The following is a 16401-nucleotide window of genomic DNA, read 5'->3' as shown; positions in this document are numbered from 1 at the left end:
TCAAAAAAGTGGCTTGAGCTGGCTCTATTTATATTGGGTAAAAATTATTATTAACAACATATATTTACCAGCATACATTATTATCAACATAAATATATTATTATATCAACATAAATTTACATACCATAATTAATGCAAGATTTATAAAGGTTTTTAGCTTTAACATATGCACTAATGTCATCTTCATTCACTTTTTCTTCCAATAGTTCTCTTAAAATAAGATCAAGCGATTCTCGTAACATTTCAAAAGTATCAAAAGTGGTTTTATCTTTGGGTATTGGATTTAGTTTACCCCAATTACCACAAGAATATTGGTAAAAATCATCACATGGATCAACTGTTGTGTCCATATATTGTTTCATTAATTTAGCTGTAATATTATAAATACATAAAAACATTGTTGTAGGTTTGTTTGCAAGAAAAACAAATTAATTTTTAATTCAATGTTTTTTTTAAGTTATTCTACTTTATTACCAACAATGTAAGAATAAGTTAATTTATTAGTAATCCCCATTTCTCTAATCTAAACTGAATTATATAATATATATTTGATTCAGTGAACAGTCACTAATTGATTCTGTAATGACCACACATCACGAAATGCATTTAATTTTATATTATCACTAAAAATGTTCATTTTGTTATATCAATAAGCCTTTGCTTTGTTACTGTTTAGGTAAGAATTCTTTTAGATTACAATACTTAAGTTTCCTTCTAAGTCACCATAGTAGAGACAAATAACTGCTTGCTATAAAAATACTAATTATGCAAATTTAGAAGTACTGTATATGATTACTGTTAATTAAGAAAAGGAAAACATTAGAATAAGAAACTAATGTTTCAGGCATGGCTTTAGCAAAAAACCAATTGTTTTATTAAAAAATGAAATCCCATAATGGGAATTATTTTTAGGCTAATACAGCAAAGTTTGTTACTTATTTGTGTACTAACTTTCCTGAAGTTGTAGTCAAAAATTAACTGAACCAAGAAATTGTATTTTGCACAATAATTTCTATCCATATTAAACTTCAGCAGCCATCCATACAAAGTTAATAACAGATGAGAACTTATTGTGTTTTCTTTAAAAGTAATGTTTAAGTTTTACACTTTAAAATTTAAAAAACTGTGTATGGTGTCTAGTTGCTTTTAAGCTTAATTTAAAAACATCTCTTAAACTGGTTGCCGTAAAGAACTTATTTTTACTTATTTTCATAAAATTTCACGTATTAACCGTCTAATGTACTCTGTAGAGACTTATTACCTTGTACTACTCTCCAAAAGAATCATTTTTTACTACCTGGAAGGGAATCCTAGGTTAAAATTTTAAAAACAGTTTCATACAAAAATTGTTTTAAATCTTCTTATTTATGTCCTGAAGTATTTTGTTAAAATACATCCCCTACAAGCAAAACAGAAACTCTTCCTAAGAGTTGAGCTGGAGTCCAAATTTCAAAAAAAAAAATTTTTTATGGAAGTTGTTTAAATTGTTTTAATTTTCTCTTGAAGATTTCACTTTCTTTCATTTTTATCCTGCAGGTTTTTCCTTTTTTTATCATTCTCATATAAAATACAAAAATTATGCTACAGGATGTGATCAAAACCTACATATATTTTTTAAAGTTTTGGAAATTTTTATAGGGTTTATAATATTAAATTCTTTGAGTAAATGATATAAATGATGCTGCCTACAATTTAGTTTTCATCAAGAAGGGTCAGTCTCTTGTTTTTTTTTTTTTTTAAACAGAGCAGGTATAGGTTATCTTAATCCTGTCTGAAGGTTTCAGACAGGGTTAAGATAAATTTACTCTGCGAGTCTTTGAAGTTGGTTATACTGCTAACACATGACAAATGTGCTACCACAAATTGAGATGGCCACTGAATTGTGATATGGGTAATTGTCCCAATTTTTATGAAAAACAAGAATTTAATGAAAAATCTAATTCTTAGGCATTTGATATATAAGATATCAATTTTATGTCATAATACATAGAGATTTTACAAAAGATTATTACACACTTATAGCAGGCGGCGTATAGCTATGCACATTGCGTGTGAGAGAGAGACTGATAGGCTGGGTGGAACAGTTAGTTAGTCATTCCTTTACAAAAAAACATCTCATATAGCTCCGTATACTTACATAGTATGTGGTACATTGTCAGAGTTGTTCAGGATAGTTAGCACGGCAAGCCAGCCATCATCCTATGTGCACAGCAATACGTCGCCAGCTATACCTATGAAAAATGTGAAAAAATACAATTTCCTATTTAATTGATATCTTGAGAACAGATTAGCCCATTTTTGTATATGAAGTGCCAAAATAAAATCCAATTTATAGGAACAACATAGATATGTCTTAAAACAAAATTTTAACAGTAAGACATTGTATGCTCTTTTTTAAGCCTTACTGCTCATCAGGTTATGGAGGAATATATAAATTCAATCTAAAACCTTTCTCAAATCTCAACTAATAAAGCGATAAAATAATCTCCCAGGTCAGCCCAGTGACCTATTTCACATATAAGTCAGCATTGTTATATACAATAATCTGGTTCAATGTTTAGAAAAATATATGTTTATACAGATTATAAAAATTTGAGTTTTCTTTTACACATACATTACTGAAATAAGAAAAGTTAAGAACAAACCCAAATTTATAAAAAGGTGGGGAATATCTTTTTTTAATAACTAATTTAAAAAAAAAAATTAAAAAGGACAGTAAGTTTACCTTGAGCTTCTCTAATTTTTTTTTTATCGCCATTCCAAGATGATGGAAGAGGTTTATATTCAGGAACAGTATGTTCACTTTGAGTAAGTTTGTCATCATAAAAAACATTAATATCCTCACTAAAAAACAAAATATTTAATGCAGTTTTTTACTTTTTAATACAACTAATCAAATGTTCATGATTATTCTACTAATAAAAAATTAACATAGTTTTATAAATATTATAGTTAGAATACTTTTTGCTATTGCATGTTTTTAGTATTACAATTCCTAATTTTAGTTATTCATGAATATATATATATATTATAATATACCACAAAAAAATATAATAATAATATTTAAAATAAATATATGTAATTTAATTATTATATATCTACATTACAATTATACAATAAATATTATAAATATTTATACAATTATTATATATCTATTATTATATATCTACACATTGTAGTATAATACACTCCCTCTTAACCAAATCAACTTTCACAAGACCAGACCCCTGATCAGATAACAAAAAGGGTAACTTCTTTTAAGGGTTAAAGGGTTAACTTCTTTTTTATAAGCTCTAAATGCTATAAAATCTATTCATGAGTTAAAAAAGGAACAACCATAATTATGATTTACCTAGATCAAATGTTTTAATTTCAATTTACTCAGGCAACAATAATATATTGTTGAAAGATTTGAATAAAATAATAGAATTATCATCTCTCATTCACAGCTTTATTGATTAAAAACAAAAACAAAACAGAGATTATGGATGAGTATCTTATGTAAATGAACAAACTTAAAATGTACTTATAATAAAATATTACTGTTACTATATGAAAAAACCAACCGTTAATTTTTTTAAATTTTTTTACTGTAACTATTTGAAACAATCTGTGATTTTGTTTGTTTTCTATGGTAGGATGGTTAAACCGACAGGCGGTTAAAGAGAAAGTCGATTAAAAGTATGTCAAGCATAGTTGTGAAATAAAGAATATTTATTCTTTCCAAATAAATGAATGTAAAATATTAATAATATAAAATATATAAATAATGAACATAATAATATTTTTAGCACTTTACAATTTACACAGGTAAAAATGTAGAAATTTTGTAAACAGTACTACCGTATATCAGCCGCGGCTTCGCCTGCTATATATTTTTACTAGCAAACTTATTTATTTCACATATCAGTGTTTGCGTCCGCGCTATGTGGTTACTTGCGTTTCTTGTTCAGCCAGAGGGCTCTGCCTCCTGGTCTCTTCTGTGTTTATCAAAGTCATGATTTTGACTAAAAAGCCTATTCAATTTATAAAAAAAACCATCAGTATATTGTGATTTCTTCAGAGCAACAGTTTGATCAGTACATCTGAAGAATGTAGATTTAAAAATGTTACTTATAGCTGGTTACTCGTACGAAGGACGAGTAAAAATGTGCTTTGTTCAGTTCATAGCATTATCCGACAAACACCAGTAGGAGGTGACTGTATTTTTTAAATCCTTTTTAATATTTTTTAGTCAAGTAACGGGAGGCAACTGAAGCCAATTGCATCGCACTTACTTAACAGAGGCAGTGGCTGTATTTTCCATTGAGCTGCCATTCCATTCACAATCGCATCCTTTAAAAAAATCGAAATTAAAAAAAATGAAAATGGTTTTTAGATATTTATCTGAGCAGTATTTTCAATCCCAAATGAAGCGAATATTTTGTTTAGTATAGTCAGAAATGAGACAAATTTGCAATCATTATCCAAAAGTTTTTTTACCTTCTTTACTCCAAGGCCAAATTTAGAAATTGGTTCTTAGTTATTCCCATGAAGATTACACACATCAAAAATCAAGTTGGTATCCTCATTTGTTACCTACAAATTAAAAAAGTAGCAGGTTCCAAAAATCAATTTTTACTCTTTTAAACTTGGAATCTCAAAAATCTAGAAATTGGTTTTTCGATATTCACTTTTAGAAAGCATTCCAGTTTCTCCCGCACTATATGGATACTTGCGTTTCCCGGTCAAGGAATATTTAGCCGGTAATGGCTCGTTCTTCCCATTATCTTAAAAATATTAGTTATAATATATAACGGACTTTCCGTCATCGACCTCCATATTGAAAATATTAGTAGTAACCGGTAACCTTACTTCGTACAGGTAAAAATTTAGTTTGCGTTACCGGATAAACATCACTAAGAGGTGGCCCGTACTTAGTTTCTCATTTAAAAAAAAATTATTTACATTTATTTCATGTTTTTTTTGTCCCTAACCGGAGGTAGGTGTAGCCAGTCGCGTCGTACATACAGTAACACTGGCTGTGTTGGCTGAGCCGCTGCGTCTTACAACGTTGCAGTCCTTAAAAAATCGAAATTAAAAAAACGCGAAAATGGTTTTTAGATATTTATCTGAAGAGTATTTGCAGGTCCCAATCTAGTGAATATGATGTTTTGTATAGTCGGAAATGGAGAAAATTTGCAATCACTGTTCAAATTTTTTACCGTTCTTTACTCCTTTCAAGGTCAAATTTCGAAAAATCTAGAAACTGGTTTTTAGTTAGTTACATGAAAATGACATACACAAAAATCAAATTGACATCTTCATTTATTTACCGAGAAATTAAAAATAAAAATAGTCGATATAAAAAAAATTCAAAATCCATTTTAACTCTTTAAAATCGAAATCTCAAAAAACTTGAAATTAGGTTTTAGACTTTCACATGAAGATTACACACACCAAAAATCAAGTGGATATCTTCATTTATCACTAATAAATTCAAAAAATAGTAAACTTCATTCATTGTTACTCCACTTTAACCCCTTCAACTCGGAATTTCAAAAAATCCTTTCAGTGTGCATATACCGTAAGAAGAACAAGTATTCAAATTTTCATCAATTTATCTTCAGTAGGTTTTGCTGGGCATAGAAACAAATCACATTTTCTGTTTCAATTAAAATACTAAAATTTCAAACTGCTATTCAGCAACTGGCATGAATAGCCGAAACATACTACAGTAATTTAAATTATTGAGTACAAACAGACGGCCCTAAGAAACCGTAATAATAAGATAAAAACATTTCATCATCCCCTAGAATAGTTCGAATGTTAGCCCCCAGCTTAAACTTGCGACATAATACCGCATAACAGATACAGTCCACAAGGATCTTTTGCACTGGAAGTCGCAGCGAGCACAAACTGGTGCACCTGTTTGAGTCATCAGATATCCAAGAGTGAGCCTAGTGTGCCTTATTCGCAAACGACAGATAATAACCTCTTCTCGACAGTTAATTCTGCATGAGGAGCTCCACGGTAAAACAGTGTTCTTAATTAGGCGAGGTTTGTTGTTCATGGTAGCATCCCATTCACTTTGCCACTCAACACCGATCACCCTCTTCAGAAAACAGACAAGATCGGTGAAAGGAGGCTGGAAACAAGCCTCCTTTGCCGCACTAACTGTGCGTTCATTGCCTGAAATTCCTACATGGCTGGAATCCAGCATAAGCTCACCTATGTATTACGTCTAGTCATTTGTGAAATAACAATCTCACAGATAACAGGATGTCTAGAGAACACGTCATTAATCACCTGTAGGGCACTCATGGAATCTTCAAACAAGAACAAGTTAATATTTTGGGCTAATTATATATAAGGTCTTCTTATATCATACAGTCTGCAATGAAAACATTAGTGATGTTGGGAAGGCCAGACATGTATGGTTTGTTGCCAAAAAAGCCACAACCAACAGAATTAATGTTTCTAGAACCGTTCGTATAAACTGTAACATCAGGTTTCATGTTATTTATAATATGTTATAAATAACAGTTATACCGAACAAGACCGGTATAACGGACTTCCTACCAGTATAACGGAGTAACGGACCGGTATAACGGAGTAATGGATTCCTACCAATTAGGAAGAAAGTAGTAGAAAATATAATAATGGGAGGAATCCAGAAAGTGGCTAAAAGGAACCTTTTTAGTAAAGGTAACAAGTCTGTTTAACAATCGTCCTTTGTAATACTGCCCACCTAAGCAAATGTTGTTCCGTGAGAAGAGTTACCAGACCCAGGTATGGAATTCCATGGACGCATCATTCTCACTCATCGAGTTGGGTCCGGTCCTGCAGGTAAAAAGGATAGGAGTACAAATACTCCGGGGGGGGGGGGGGGGAAGAGTAGTTGACAGTCAGACTGCGAGAGAGTGCTATGATGGAGTTATTGTGTGAGTTTGAAGCGAGAGTATTCTTCAAGGAGGTCAATGAAGGAGCGAATTTCAAGTGAATTAAGTTAACGCGATTAAGATGATATCACAAGTTAATTTTAGTACATGAAAACAAGAAACGGTTCGGTGAGTTACTGTTAGACTATAAGTGAAAGAGATTAATGTACTAAATTTTATTCATAAATTGTTAGGATAGTTTTGTTTGAGAACAGAAAAGGTATTTGGAGTAAAAGAACTTTATACTTGTCTTATCTATTGTACTATTGTTGTTAACACAAGATTAGTTGTTAAGTGTTAATATTAGCGGTCATGCTAATGTCATTTATCAATGGGACTGAATTCTGGTTACCAATATTTAACTACCTGTGAATAAATCCTGACGATTACTTTAAATTCTGTTTTGTATTTAATCACTGTCTGTTATTATTATTATTGTTTACTATTGTCATTATTATTATTATTATTGATTTGTCTTATTTTATTTATGTTATTAAACTAAAAAATTGTAATTATATAAACATTTTCAATTATCAATCTCTCAACACCCTGATTGAGCCATGGACATGCAACAGTATAATAAAAATCGTTTTAAGATAACCAGATTTGTGTTCGTTTTATTCGACTGATACAGATCAAAGCAGTCATTAACGAGAGAAGGCTGCCAAGGGGGTTAATAACAAGGAACAGTAAGGACTAGAGATAATTGTATACTTAAAGCTGAAAAAGGCGTTGAGCTCTGATGCCTACAGAAGTAGTAGATCTTGGCTGTTCCTGGTATTGATTAACATGCTGGTTTGAAAATACCACATCAAAGGTTGGATGAGTTGGTTGCGGTTTAATGCAAGCCACATAGGAACATATTTGCTTTCATCTATTACAAATAGATGGCTCACCACTGTCCAACAGCAGACATACCACAAGGCTTGAGCGAAAAGCACTCGTGGCAAGATGGATGAATGAATGATGGACTGCATCGAGCATCTTTACTGTGGTGGCCCACACCGACGAATGAGCCACACAGCCGTAATCTAATCGTGAACGAACTAGAGCTCAGTAGAAGCTCTACCCCTGCATGTTGCATATGCAACATGCATACACAATCAGCTCCCAACTGGTATTAGATTGAACCCTCAACATGTCTAACATTTTTAGACATTTTACCTTCAGCTCCTTCAAATATATTACCCATGTTAGTCGTTGGTCTAATCACATTCCTAGAAATCTAACCTGCGTTTATGTCTATACTGGTTCATCATGTAAATATAGTTGAGGGTCAACATGTCCCCTCAACTGGGAAAAGCAAATGCACTTTGTTTTTTTCAGGAAAAACGTGAATCCAGTAGATTTACCAGGATTCTAAGTGGGTTATTGTGTTTTGAAGCAGCCTTTTACCAGTAGCTAACGTTTTACATGCTATGCAAATAGAAAAATCATCTACAATAAAGAACACATAACCAGTTTTTGCACATTGTTTATAATATTATTTATGGCTGCGGCAAACAAAGTAACACTTAGAACACTTTCCCACTTGGAAGCAAAAAAAATCCTTACACCACCAGATGTATCACAAAAATTATACTTTTTATATATAGGGAATAGAAAGGTCAAGTTGAAACTGTAGCTAATATATTAATTGACTAAAGGTTTTTGTTAGAAAATCTGTGAAGTGTTTTGTGACAGTTGTTTTTATATGGATCTGAATGCTAGATCATGGATTTGGTGGTTGGGTTTCAATTAACCACACATCTCATGAATGGTCGAACTGAGACTGTACAAGACTACACTTCATTTACACTCATGCATATCATTCTCATTCATCCTCTGAAGTATTATCTGAACAGTAATTACTGGAGGCTAAACAGGAAAAAGAAAGAAGTGTTTTGTGAGGTTACACTTGGAGGTAAATAAATAAGACAAATGACATTTATTTGCAATAAAAGTGATATACAAGTAAATCATAAAGTTTTGACATCATACAGACAATTAATTAATCCTATCTATCAAGTTGAAGTAATAGATTAACAGTTTTCATATTAAAATTGTTAAATTCTATTTAACGTAAATATTGCATTCTTTAAATAATTTATATTTTTTGAATTACATTTTTCTTACATTAATTTACAGTTCAGGTAAGATTACTTTTCTCCTTTCAACAATTCAATAAAGTTTTTTTATCATAATTAGTAACCTATTATGTAAACTTAAAATAACAATAATAATATATAGTCTAATTATAAAAAAAAAAATAGTAATGAATTTCAAGTTTGATAATTACTGACAATATTTATAATTAAATTCTTGATTAGATAATCTCGATATATTATATTGCATCTTCTAAATAGATTTACAATACGCCCACATTTTTGTATTCAATGAGCTTTCTTTAAAATATATGCTGTAGATTCTGTAAATTGCAAACACTTATCTAAGAAATGGAAAACACAAAAAAGAAATAATAACAAAACTATCAGCATAGAACAAGATAGTACCGTTGGTTGCAAATGGAAAATAAATAACAGATAAGATCTGTTTTGAAATAAAAAAGAGTAATTATATTACAAAAATTTGAAAAACTTGCTTAATACTTGTTAGTTATATTTTATTAACTTACATAATTTGTATGCAATTTAAATTTTTTTTGTGCATGACACCACTTGGTCCTCCAAGATATACTTATCCACTTCTTAAATTGCTCTACCCTACTACAAAAAATGGATAAAGAAGTGTGGATGCATATGCAAAGTTACTGGAGAAGATTAAATGGATAACAGAGGGAAAACGAAGAAGTAATGATGGGAGTATAAGAAAAGGCTGATTGGCAATTAATCTCATATATAAAATGTATCAGATTGTAGGGAAGGGTCGATTAAAGCAGAAGGAGCATAGCTAGAAAAGACTGGTAGAACGTACAAAGGGGATACCAAGAAAAGAGTAAAAATTATAGATTATCTAAAAGGAAGTGCAAGGTACAAAGAACTCAATACTTCATCAAAAGGTACAAGATACTGGAGATGTAAATAGTGCAAGGGACCTACCTTGACTAATTTTATGATTTTGAAACTTGTTTGAATAAATCTATCAAAATCAATTGAAATTTGTTTACATCTCAAGAGTAATTTATTCTGTTTGGTAAGATTATTTACTATACTTAATGAACTTACAATTAATTTTTTTGTGGAATCTAATGCAGTTTATTTTTAATATAATATAGTGTACTTAGTTCAGATGGTATTCACTTATTATAGCTGAACCACTAACTTGTACAAATTGACTTTTTACATGGACATGTACATGCCTGTAAATATCCCCTGCTAACTGCAGCAGTAATCATAGGAATATTTAAATATAGAGGCTAAACAAAAATATATTTGAGAACTCTATTTTTTGGTTGGGAAAAGTAGCTGCTAAAAAATTATTTCCCATTAAAGAAAATAAGTTAAATTTCACTCAGGCATTAAAAGGTCCTCAGAAAATAAAAAATTGATACCATCTTTTCTCTCAAAATAGAATATTTCAAAAAGATGTGTATTTTTTTTAAATAAAAATTTGTTGGCGCTGTTTGGTTTACTCAAATATTAGGTACATATACGAGTATGTAGGAAAATACATACTTAGAAAAGGAAGTATCTCTGTCTATAGATGCTTTTCTGTTTTCAGATTCATTGGATTTCGATCTTTGTAAACAGTTGACTGTATTTGATGATATCTTCTGGAAAAGAATATCATTAGATTAAAAAATAACAAATATCATTAGAATTTTTAAAAAATTAATTAAAAGTAGCAATAAATGATAAATTACACTAATAATGTGTATATCATCCTCATTCATCCTCTGAAGTATTATCTGAAAGGTAATTACTGGAGGCTAAACAGGAAAAAGAAAAGGAAAGTATAATAAACAGTTACTTTAATTCTCTTTTTATGGGCCTATCATTTGACATTCAAAATTACATAAAGTTTCTAAAGTTAATCTGTTAGTCTAATCTGTAGAAGCACAAATCTTACTTTTCAGCCATGAAAATGGACAAAAAATAATTTAGTCAGAATACTTGATTCTGACGAATTGAGCAATTTAACCCATCCCTCTTACAGTTAGTATAGTACACTTCTTGAGGACATCATACAGCTGATGAGATTAGTGATAGATAAAAGTAAATTCATAGAATTATTACAAAAAATACTAAAAAATAAAAACTTTTTCAGTTTTATTCAAAATAGAGTGAATGAATTAAAAAGAGGAATAATAAGGCAAGAGGAGAGACTGAGTAGAAAGATAGGATTGGTTTGTTAAATCCACTGACAACAAAAGAAACTTAGAGATACTATTGATATTTGAAGGAAGAAAGTATAAAAAATTGGTGCTAAAGACAATGAAGATAAGAAAGAGTATTGGATTTTTAGAAATAAACTTAATATGAAAGTGTAAAAACGCTAAGAAAAACTTGGTTGATTAAAAATTTTGTTAAATAAATTAAAGTATGATAACTGGAGAGGTAGATGTAGCACATCTACCTCTCTCCAGAAAGCTTTTTGGAAGTAAAGCCAAAATGAATTTGAGGTGAGTGGAAAACCATGTTTAGGGACAAAAGAAAGAAATAACAGATAAAATCATTAATATTACACTCAATTTTTTCCCCAATTTCAATAAAAGGAAGAAATTTTGGATTGTATTTTTTTTTACGTATTCAAATCTTACTCTACACTAAAAGGACCGATTTTAATGCCTTTTTAATTTGTAGAGAAAGTTCCTTTCATGGTTCCTTTTCCGCATAACTAAGTGACTGATTTTTTAATTTAAAAAAATTCATTGTCTACATAGATTATTTGAAAAAATTTTCCTTTTTTTTACTGACTTTTCGAAGAAAAGTACAGTATCATTTTCGGTTCCAAGGTGGAATTGGGGGGGGGGGGGTGAAATTGAATTTTCTTTTTATTTTGAGGTATGAGAAATACAAAAATACCATTCATTTAAAATGTAATCTCCTTTTGTGTGTATATATATATATATATATATATATATACATATATATATATTATATGGATATTTACTTAAATGTAATTTATTTAAGTTTATTTTCTTCTTGACTGGATAGAATTAAATATAATAAAGACATATTTTATTTAATAAATATTATATTTATTAATTTCTTGGGTTACCCGATCAACTACACAAACTTATAAATTAAATACACAATGTTTCACTTAGAATTCTCTAAGCTTTCTCAGGTGGCAGTACACATTCATACACACATCATACAAAATTCTCTTACTTGTTAAGAGTATGTAAGAGAATTTTAATTTATAAGTTTGAATAGTTGATTGGTTAACCCAAGAAATTAATAAAGGTAATATTTTTAAGTAGAATATCTCTTTTTATTATATCCCTTTTTATTATATATGGGCCTATGTATAAAATTTTAACTCAAAAATCTCCAAAACTACCAGATCAATCTCACTGAAATTTAGATATATTGTAGTAGTGTACCTGAAGTTGTGCATGTGAGAATCTGGTGAAAACTGGTTGTCATTCTTCAGTTACGCTCAGTAAGTTGACAACAGAACTTTAATTTGAGGAACTTTGACGAAACAACTTTATTTTATTTTTCATATACACTTATGCAGTGAGTCACAATAGTGGGTGAGTGAGTTGAAAGCTTTATGCATGTGTATGGTCTATTCGTATTCAAATGTATGTAATGCATTGTACTCTGAACTTCAGTAGGTTTCTGACTACAAAATAGTTTGGGTATCGAAAACAAAAATTCATTCTTGCACAGAACTGCGGAATAGATTTTTACCATTGCTTAGTGTTTAATTATTATTAAAATATTTAGCAGCCTGTTAGTCGAGTGGGTAAACTTGTCATCGCAAAATCAGCTGAGAGTTTTAAGGTTTGAGTCCTTGTATAAGCTGTTGCTTTTATATTGATTTGAATGCAGCCTGTGGATACTTTCGTTCTTTGGTGATTGGGTTTCAATTAACCACACGTCTCAGGAGTGGTCGACCTAAATGTCTGTACAAGACTACATGTTTACCAGTACATTTACACTTACACTGCAATAACAGCTACGTCAGGCGTGATAAGCAGTAGCAGTGATAGCAGTTGCTAATCTACACCCGCGCTCGCGCGCGCGTGCGTGTGCAGATCTCACAGTAGCTGGAATACTGGTTAGAGAAAACAATGTTATTTAGCTAGAAATCAGTTGCTTATTTCACATAAAAACTCAAGAAAATTACTTGGAAGAAAATTTAAGTAAAAAATTACACACATTCCTGTATTTCAGAGAAAACCAGCTGGAGAAAGAAGGTAATAATGTTCTCTTTTAACAACGTTTTCTCCTCACCGTTCCTTATTTTTATCAAGATGTAGGTTTTCAAGTCATTAATTACATTTCTTGTGAGAAGCTTCTTTTCATGGAGGCAGTTTTTTTGCAGGCTATCCATATTTAAAATAAAACTACAAAATAAAAAACTTAAAAGCAGTACACAATTCTTTTAAAAGTCTGTTTTTAAAGTCAGTGAAAAATTAAACAGTAATTTGTTACATTTTAATTTAGTACAGATTTCAAAACCTCAAAATTAAAAGAATTGAAAAACAAATTGTTTTGGTGAAGTTTTTTATTTTAATTTAATTTATATATTTTATTGTAATTATGTGTCTATCAAATTAATTCACGATACTTTCACCAAACTTTTTCAGTGTTTCTTTTTTGTTTTGTTACATTTAAAATACAAAAATAATTCTTTTTATTATTAAGATTTGAAACATAGATCAGTCAATCTGATCAGCTCTTTTTTGAGATAAGTCGTGTGTTTGTGTATTCTACCTAAAATTTATTTTTGTGTTATATTGAGGTATGTTCCATTATGTTTTATAAATGTGGTTGCTTTTTGGAAGTTAATTATCATTAATAAGTTTTATTTATTCTTTTTTTCTTTCCAATTAAAATTTTGGAGGATCATTTCGTCCACTGTTCCATTGCTAAGGAGGGTTCATTGTTTGTTTACTTTTTTGCTTACTTCTTTATTTACTTTTTATAGTTTCTAGTTTCATTTATGCTTATGTATGCATAGTTCTTGAACGATATGGATCAGCTGTCTTTGGCAGATATGGTAGACAAGGGGTCATCTGATATTGTAGGTTGTCATGTCACCATCCAGGAAACGTGGTCCACTACCGTCGTTGGATAGGGACCCAAGAAGGGCTGCGCACAGGAAGCTTATTAGAGACAACTTGGCGAGCAATCTGTCAGGTGCTTTGAGTGATAACAAGAGTGTAACTATGGAGTCCCAGCCTACTACTAGTCAGTAGAGGATGATACCTGTGCCAAGGAGGCAAACAGTGAATCGTAGTCCTAGCAATGGCGACTTATCACTATAGAATAAGTTTAGTGACCTTCCACTGTGAACCAACCTGAGCTAGTCAAGTCTCCTCCGATTGTGCTTTATGGAATAAACGACATGCTGAAATTGTATTAGCTGCTGCAAGTGGCCATGTGCAAGAATGATTACAGCATTCGACTGGTTGGAGGGAAGCACCTGAGAATAATTTCTAGGGACATCGTGGTGTACAAGAAGATTATACATGTTATTCGGGGGGCACAATCTGATAAGTCATACTTTCACAAAGAAGGATCAACGAGCCTTTTGTGTTGTAATCAGAAACCTGCACCACTCTATTCCATTGGAGATGATAAAGCATGAAATCGAAGGCCACGAGCATCAGGTGAAGGACTTGATAAATGCACGCCACAGGCTAACTAAGGAGACCACATCGACTTTCTTCGTGAACCTGGAGCCACAGAAGAACAATAAAACCATCTGAATTGGAGTACATTGTCAATTGCAGGGTGGCATCCGAGACACCATGAAAGCCTACAGGCCTCTTGCAATGCATGATGTGTCAGTAATACGGGCACACTAAGTTAAATTGTTTGAGGCATTTCCGCTGCGTGAAATGTGGGGAGGGCCATCGGACAGCTGACTGTCCCAGAAAGGACAGGAGCACTCCTGCAACCTGTGCCTTGTATCAGTCCGACCATCCGGCAAACTACCGAGGCTGCAGAGTATATCAAGAGATATATGAGAGGAAGCGTAGGCGGAGGGCGAATAGGAACTCGCAACTTTCTCCGAGAGTCGAACCCGCTAACCACAAGGTGGCCGGCCCCGCGCTTGATGATAAAATCTTCCCTTCGTTGGGTCATGGGGTGCCGAGGACAGTCAACGCGGAGCCTGAATCTCTCCATAAAACGTATGTTGCGGCAGCTGGGAATACTAGTGAGGGCAATGTGGACAAGCTGGACAGGCTGTCATCAAATATAGACTTCCTGGTTCAACAGATTGGGAGTCTGATAGCTTTGATCACCAAGGTGCTGTCCAAAATCTGTTGATGTCCAGATTTCTACGAGTCGCTACAAGGAGCATTGACGGCCTGCTTTCTAGGCGTGAGGAGCAAGGGATTATGGGAGTTTCCAATTCCCTGGACGTCATTTTGATATCGGAAACGCACTTTACTGACCGGAACTACCTCAGGCTTCAAGATTATTCTGTGTATGTGGCGAATCACCCAGATGGGAGGGCCCATGAAGGAACCGCGATTCTGATTCGGAGTTCTCTGCGGCATCACCAACTTTCGGGCTTCTGCACGACCAGATTCAGGCAACCACGAATGAAATTACAGACTGGTTGGGGCCTATTAGGCTGTCCGCTGTGTACTGCCCTCCGCGGCATACTGTAACTGATGAGTTGTTTTCCGATTACCTTGCGACTCTGGGTTGTAGATTTATTTTCGGAGGAGACTGGAATGCGAAAGACCCATTGTGGGGTTCCCGGTTGACAAACAGCAGGGGTAGATCGCTGAAAAGGTTGTTAAAAATCTGCGCCTGGACGTGGTATCGGGATTCCAGACGACATACTCGCCTACTGACCTGACGAAGATCCTGGATTTGCTTGACTTTTTGTCACTTCGAGTATATCATCGGCATACACTCTGGTGGAGAACAACTATGATTCATCGTCGGACCACTCGCCCGTTCTACTTCCATTGAGCACGACGGTGCTAAGGGGGAAAGGCCTATTCTTCATACGAGACGAAGGGATTGGGTCTTTACCAGGACTGGATCGAAGAGAAACTGGCTGATGCGTTTCCACTCGATACCCCTGGGGATACTGATACACGACGTCGGTCATGCAGGAGGGAGCATGGGGGTCTACACCTAATGATTTGCACCTAGGCAGAGACAATACCTATCCAAAGGAAGTGACAGAACTAATTATCTCGAAGCGGAATTGGCAGCGTTTCAGTAGGTGAGAAGACAGGACTCTTCTTAATAGGACAGCGCGGAGGCTGAGGAGGTAGTTGAGGTCTATCAGGGACGAGACAATCAAGGTGTACATAGGAAATCTTTCTTACCTGAATGGGGACGGATGCTCCTTATGGAAGGCTACAAAGGGACCGCAAAGATCATCAGGAATACTC

The 16401-nt window shown here is 32.8% G+C and overlaps 1 protein-coding gene across 1 annotated transcript in view; it reads right to left on the bottom strand.

Annotated features, from left to right (window-relative positions):
- Nucleotides 1-16401, bottom strand: part of LOC142317518 (neprilysin-4-like) — a 101175-nt gene that overhangs the window by 52026 nt on the left and 32748 nt on the right. Inside the window, exons 4-6 of the mRNA XM_075354079.1 lie at nucleotides 4278-4335; nucleotides 2726-2802; nucleotides 125-370 (exon numbers count right to left, since the gene is read on the bottom strand). Of these exons, the coding sequence (XP_075210194.1) occupies nucleotides 125-370; nucleotides 2726-2802; nucleotides 4278-4335 (381 nt within the window). The remainder of the gene's footprint in view (nucleotides 1-124; nucleotides 371-2725; nucleotides 2803-4277; nucleotides 4336-16401) is intronic.

The sequence above is a fragment of the Lycorma delicatula genome, chromosome 1, assembly GCF_047948215.1.
Source record: "Lycorma delicatula isolate Av1 chromosome 1, ASM4794821v1, whole genome shotgun sequence".
In the NCBI taxonomy this organism is placed as follows: domain Eukaryota; kingdom Metazoa; phylum Arthropoda; class Insecta; order Hemiptera; family Fulgoridae; genus Lycorma; species Lycorma delicatula.
Note: the sequence above shows the minus strand (reverse complement) of the source record. Positions and strands in the feature narration are given on the sequence as shown.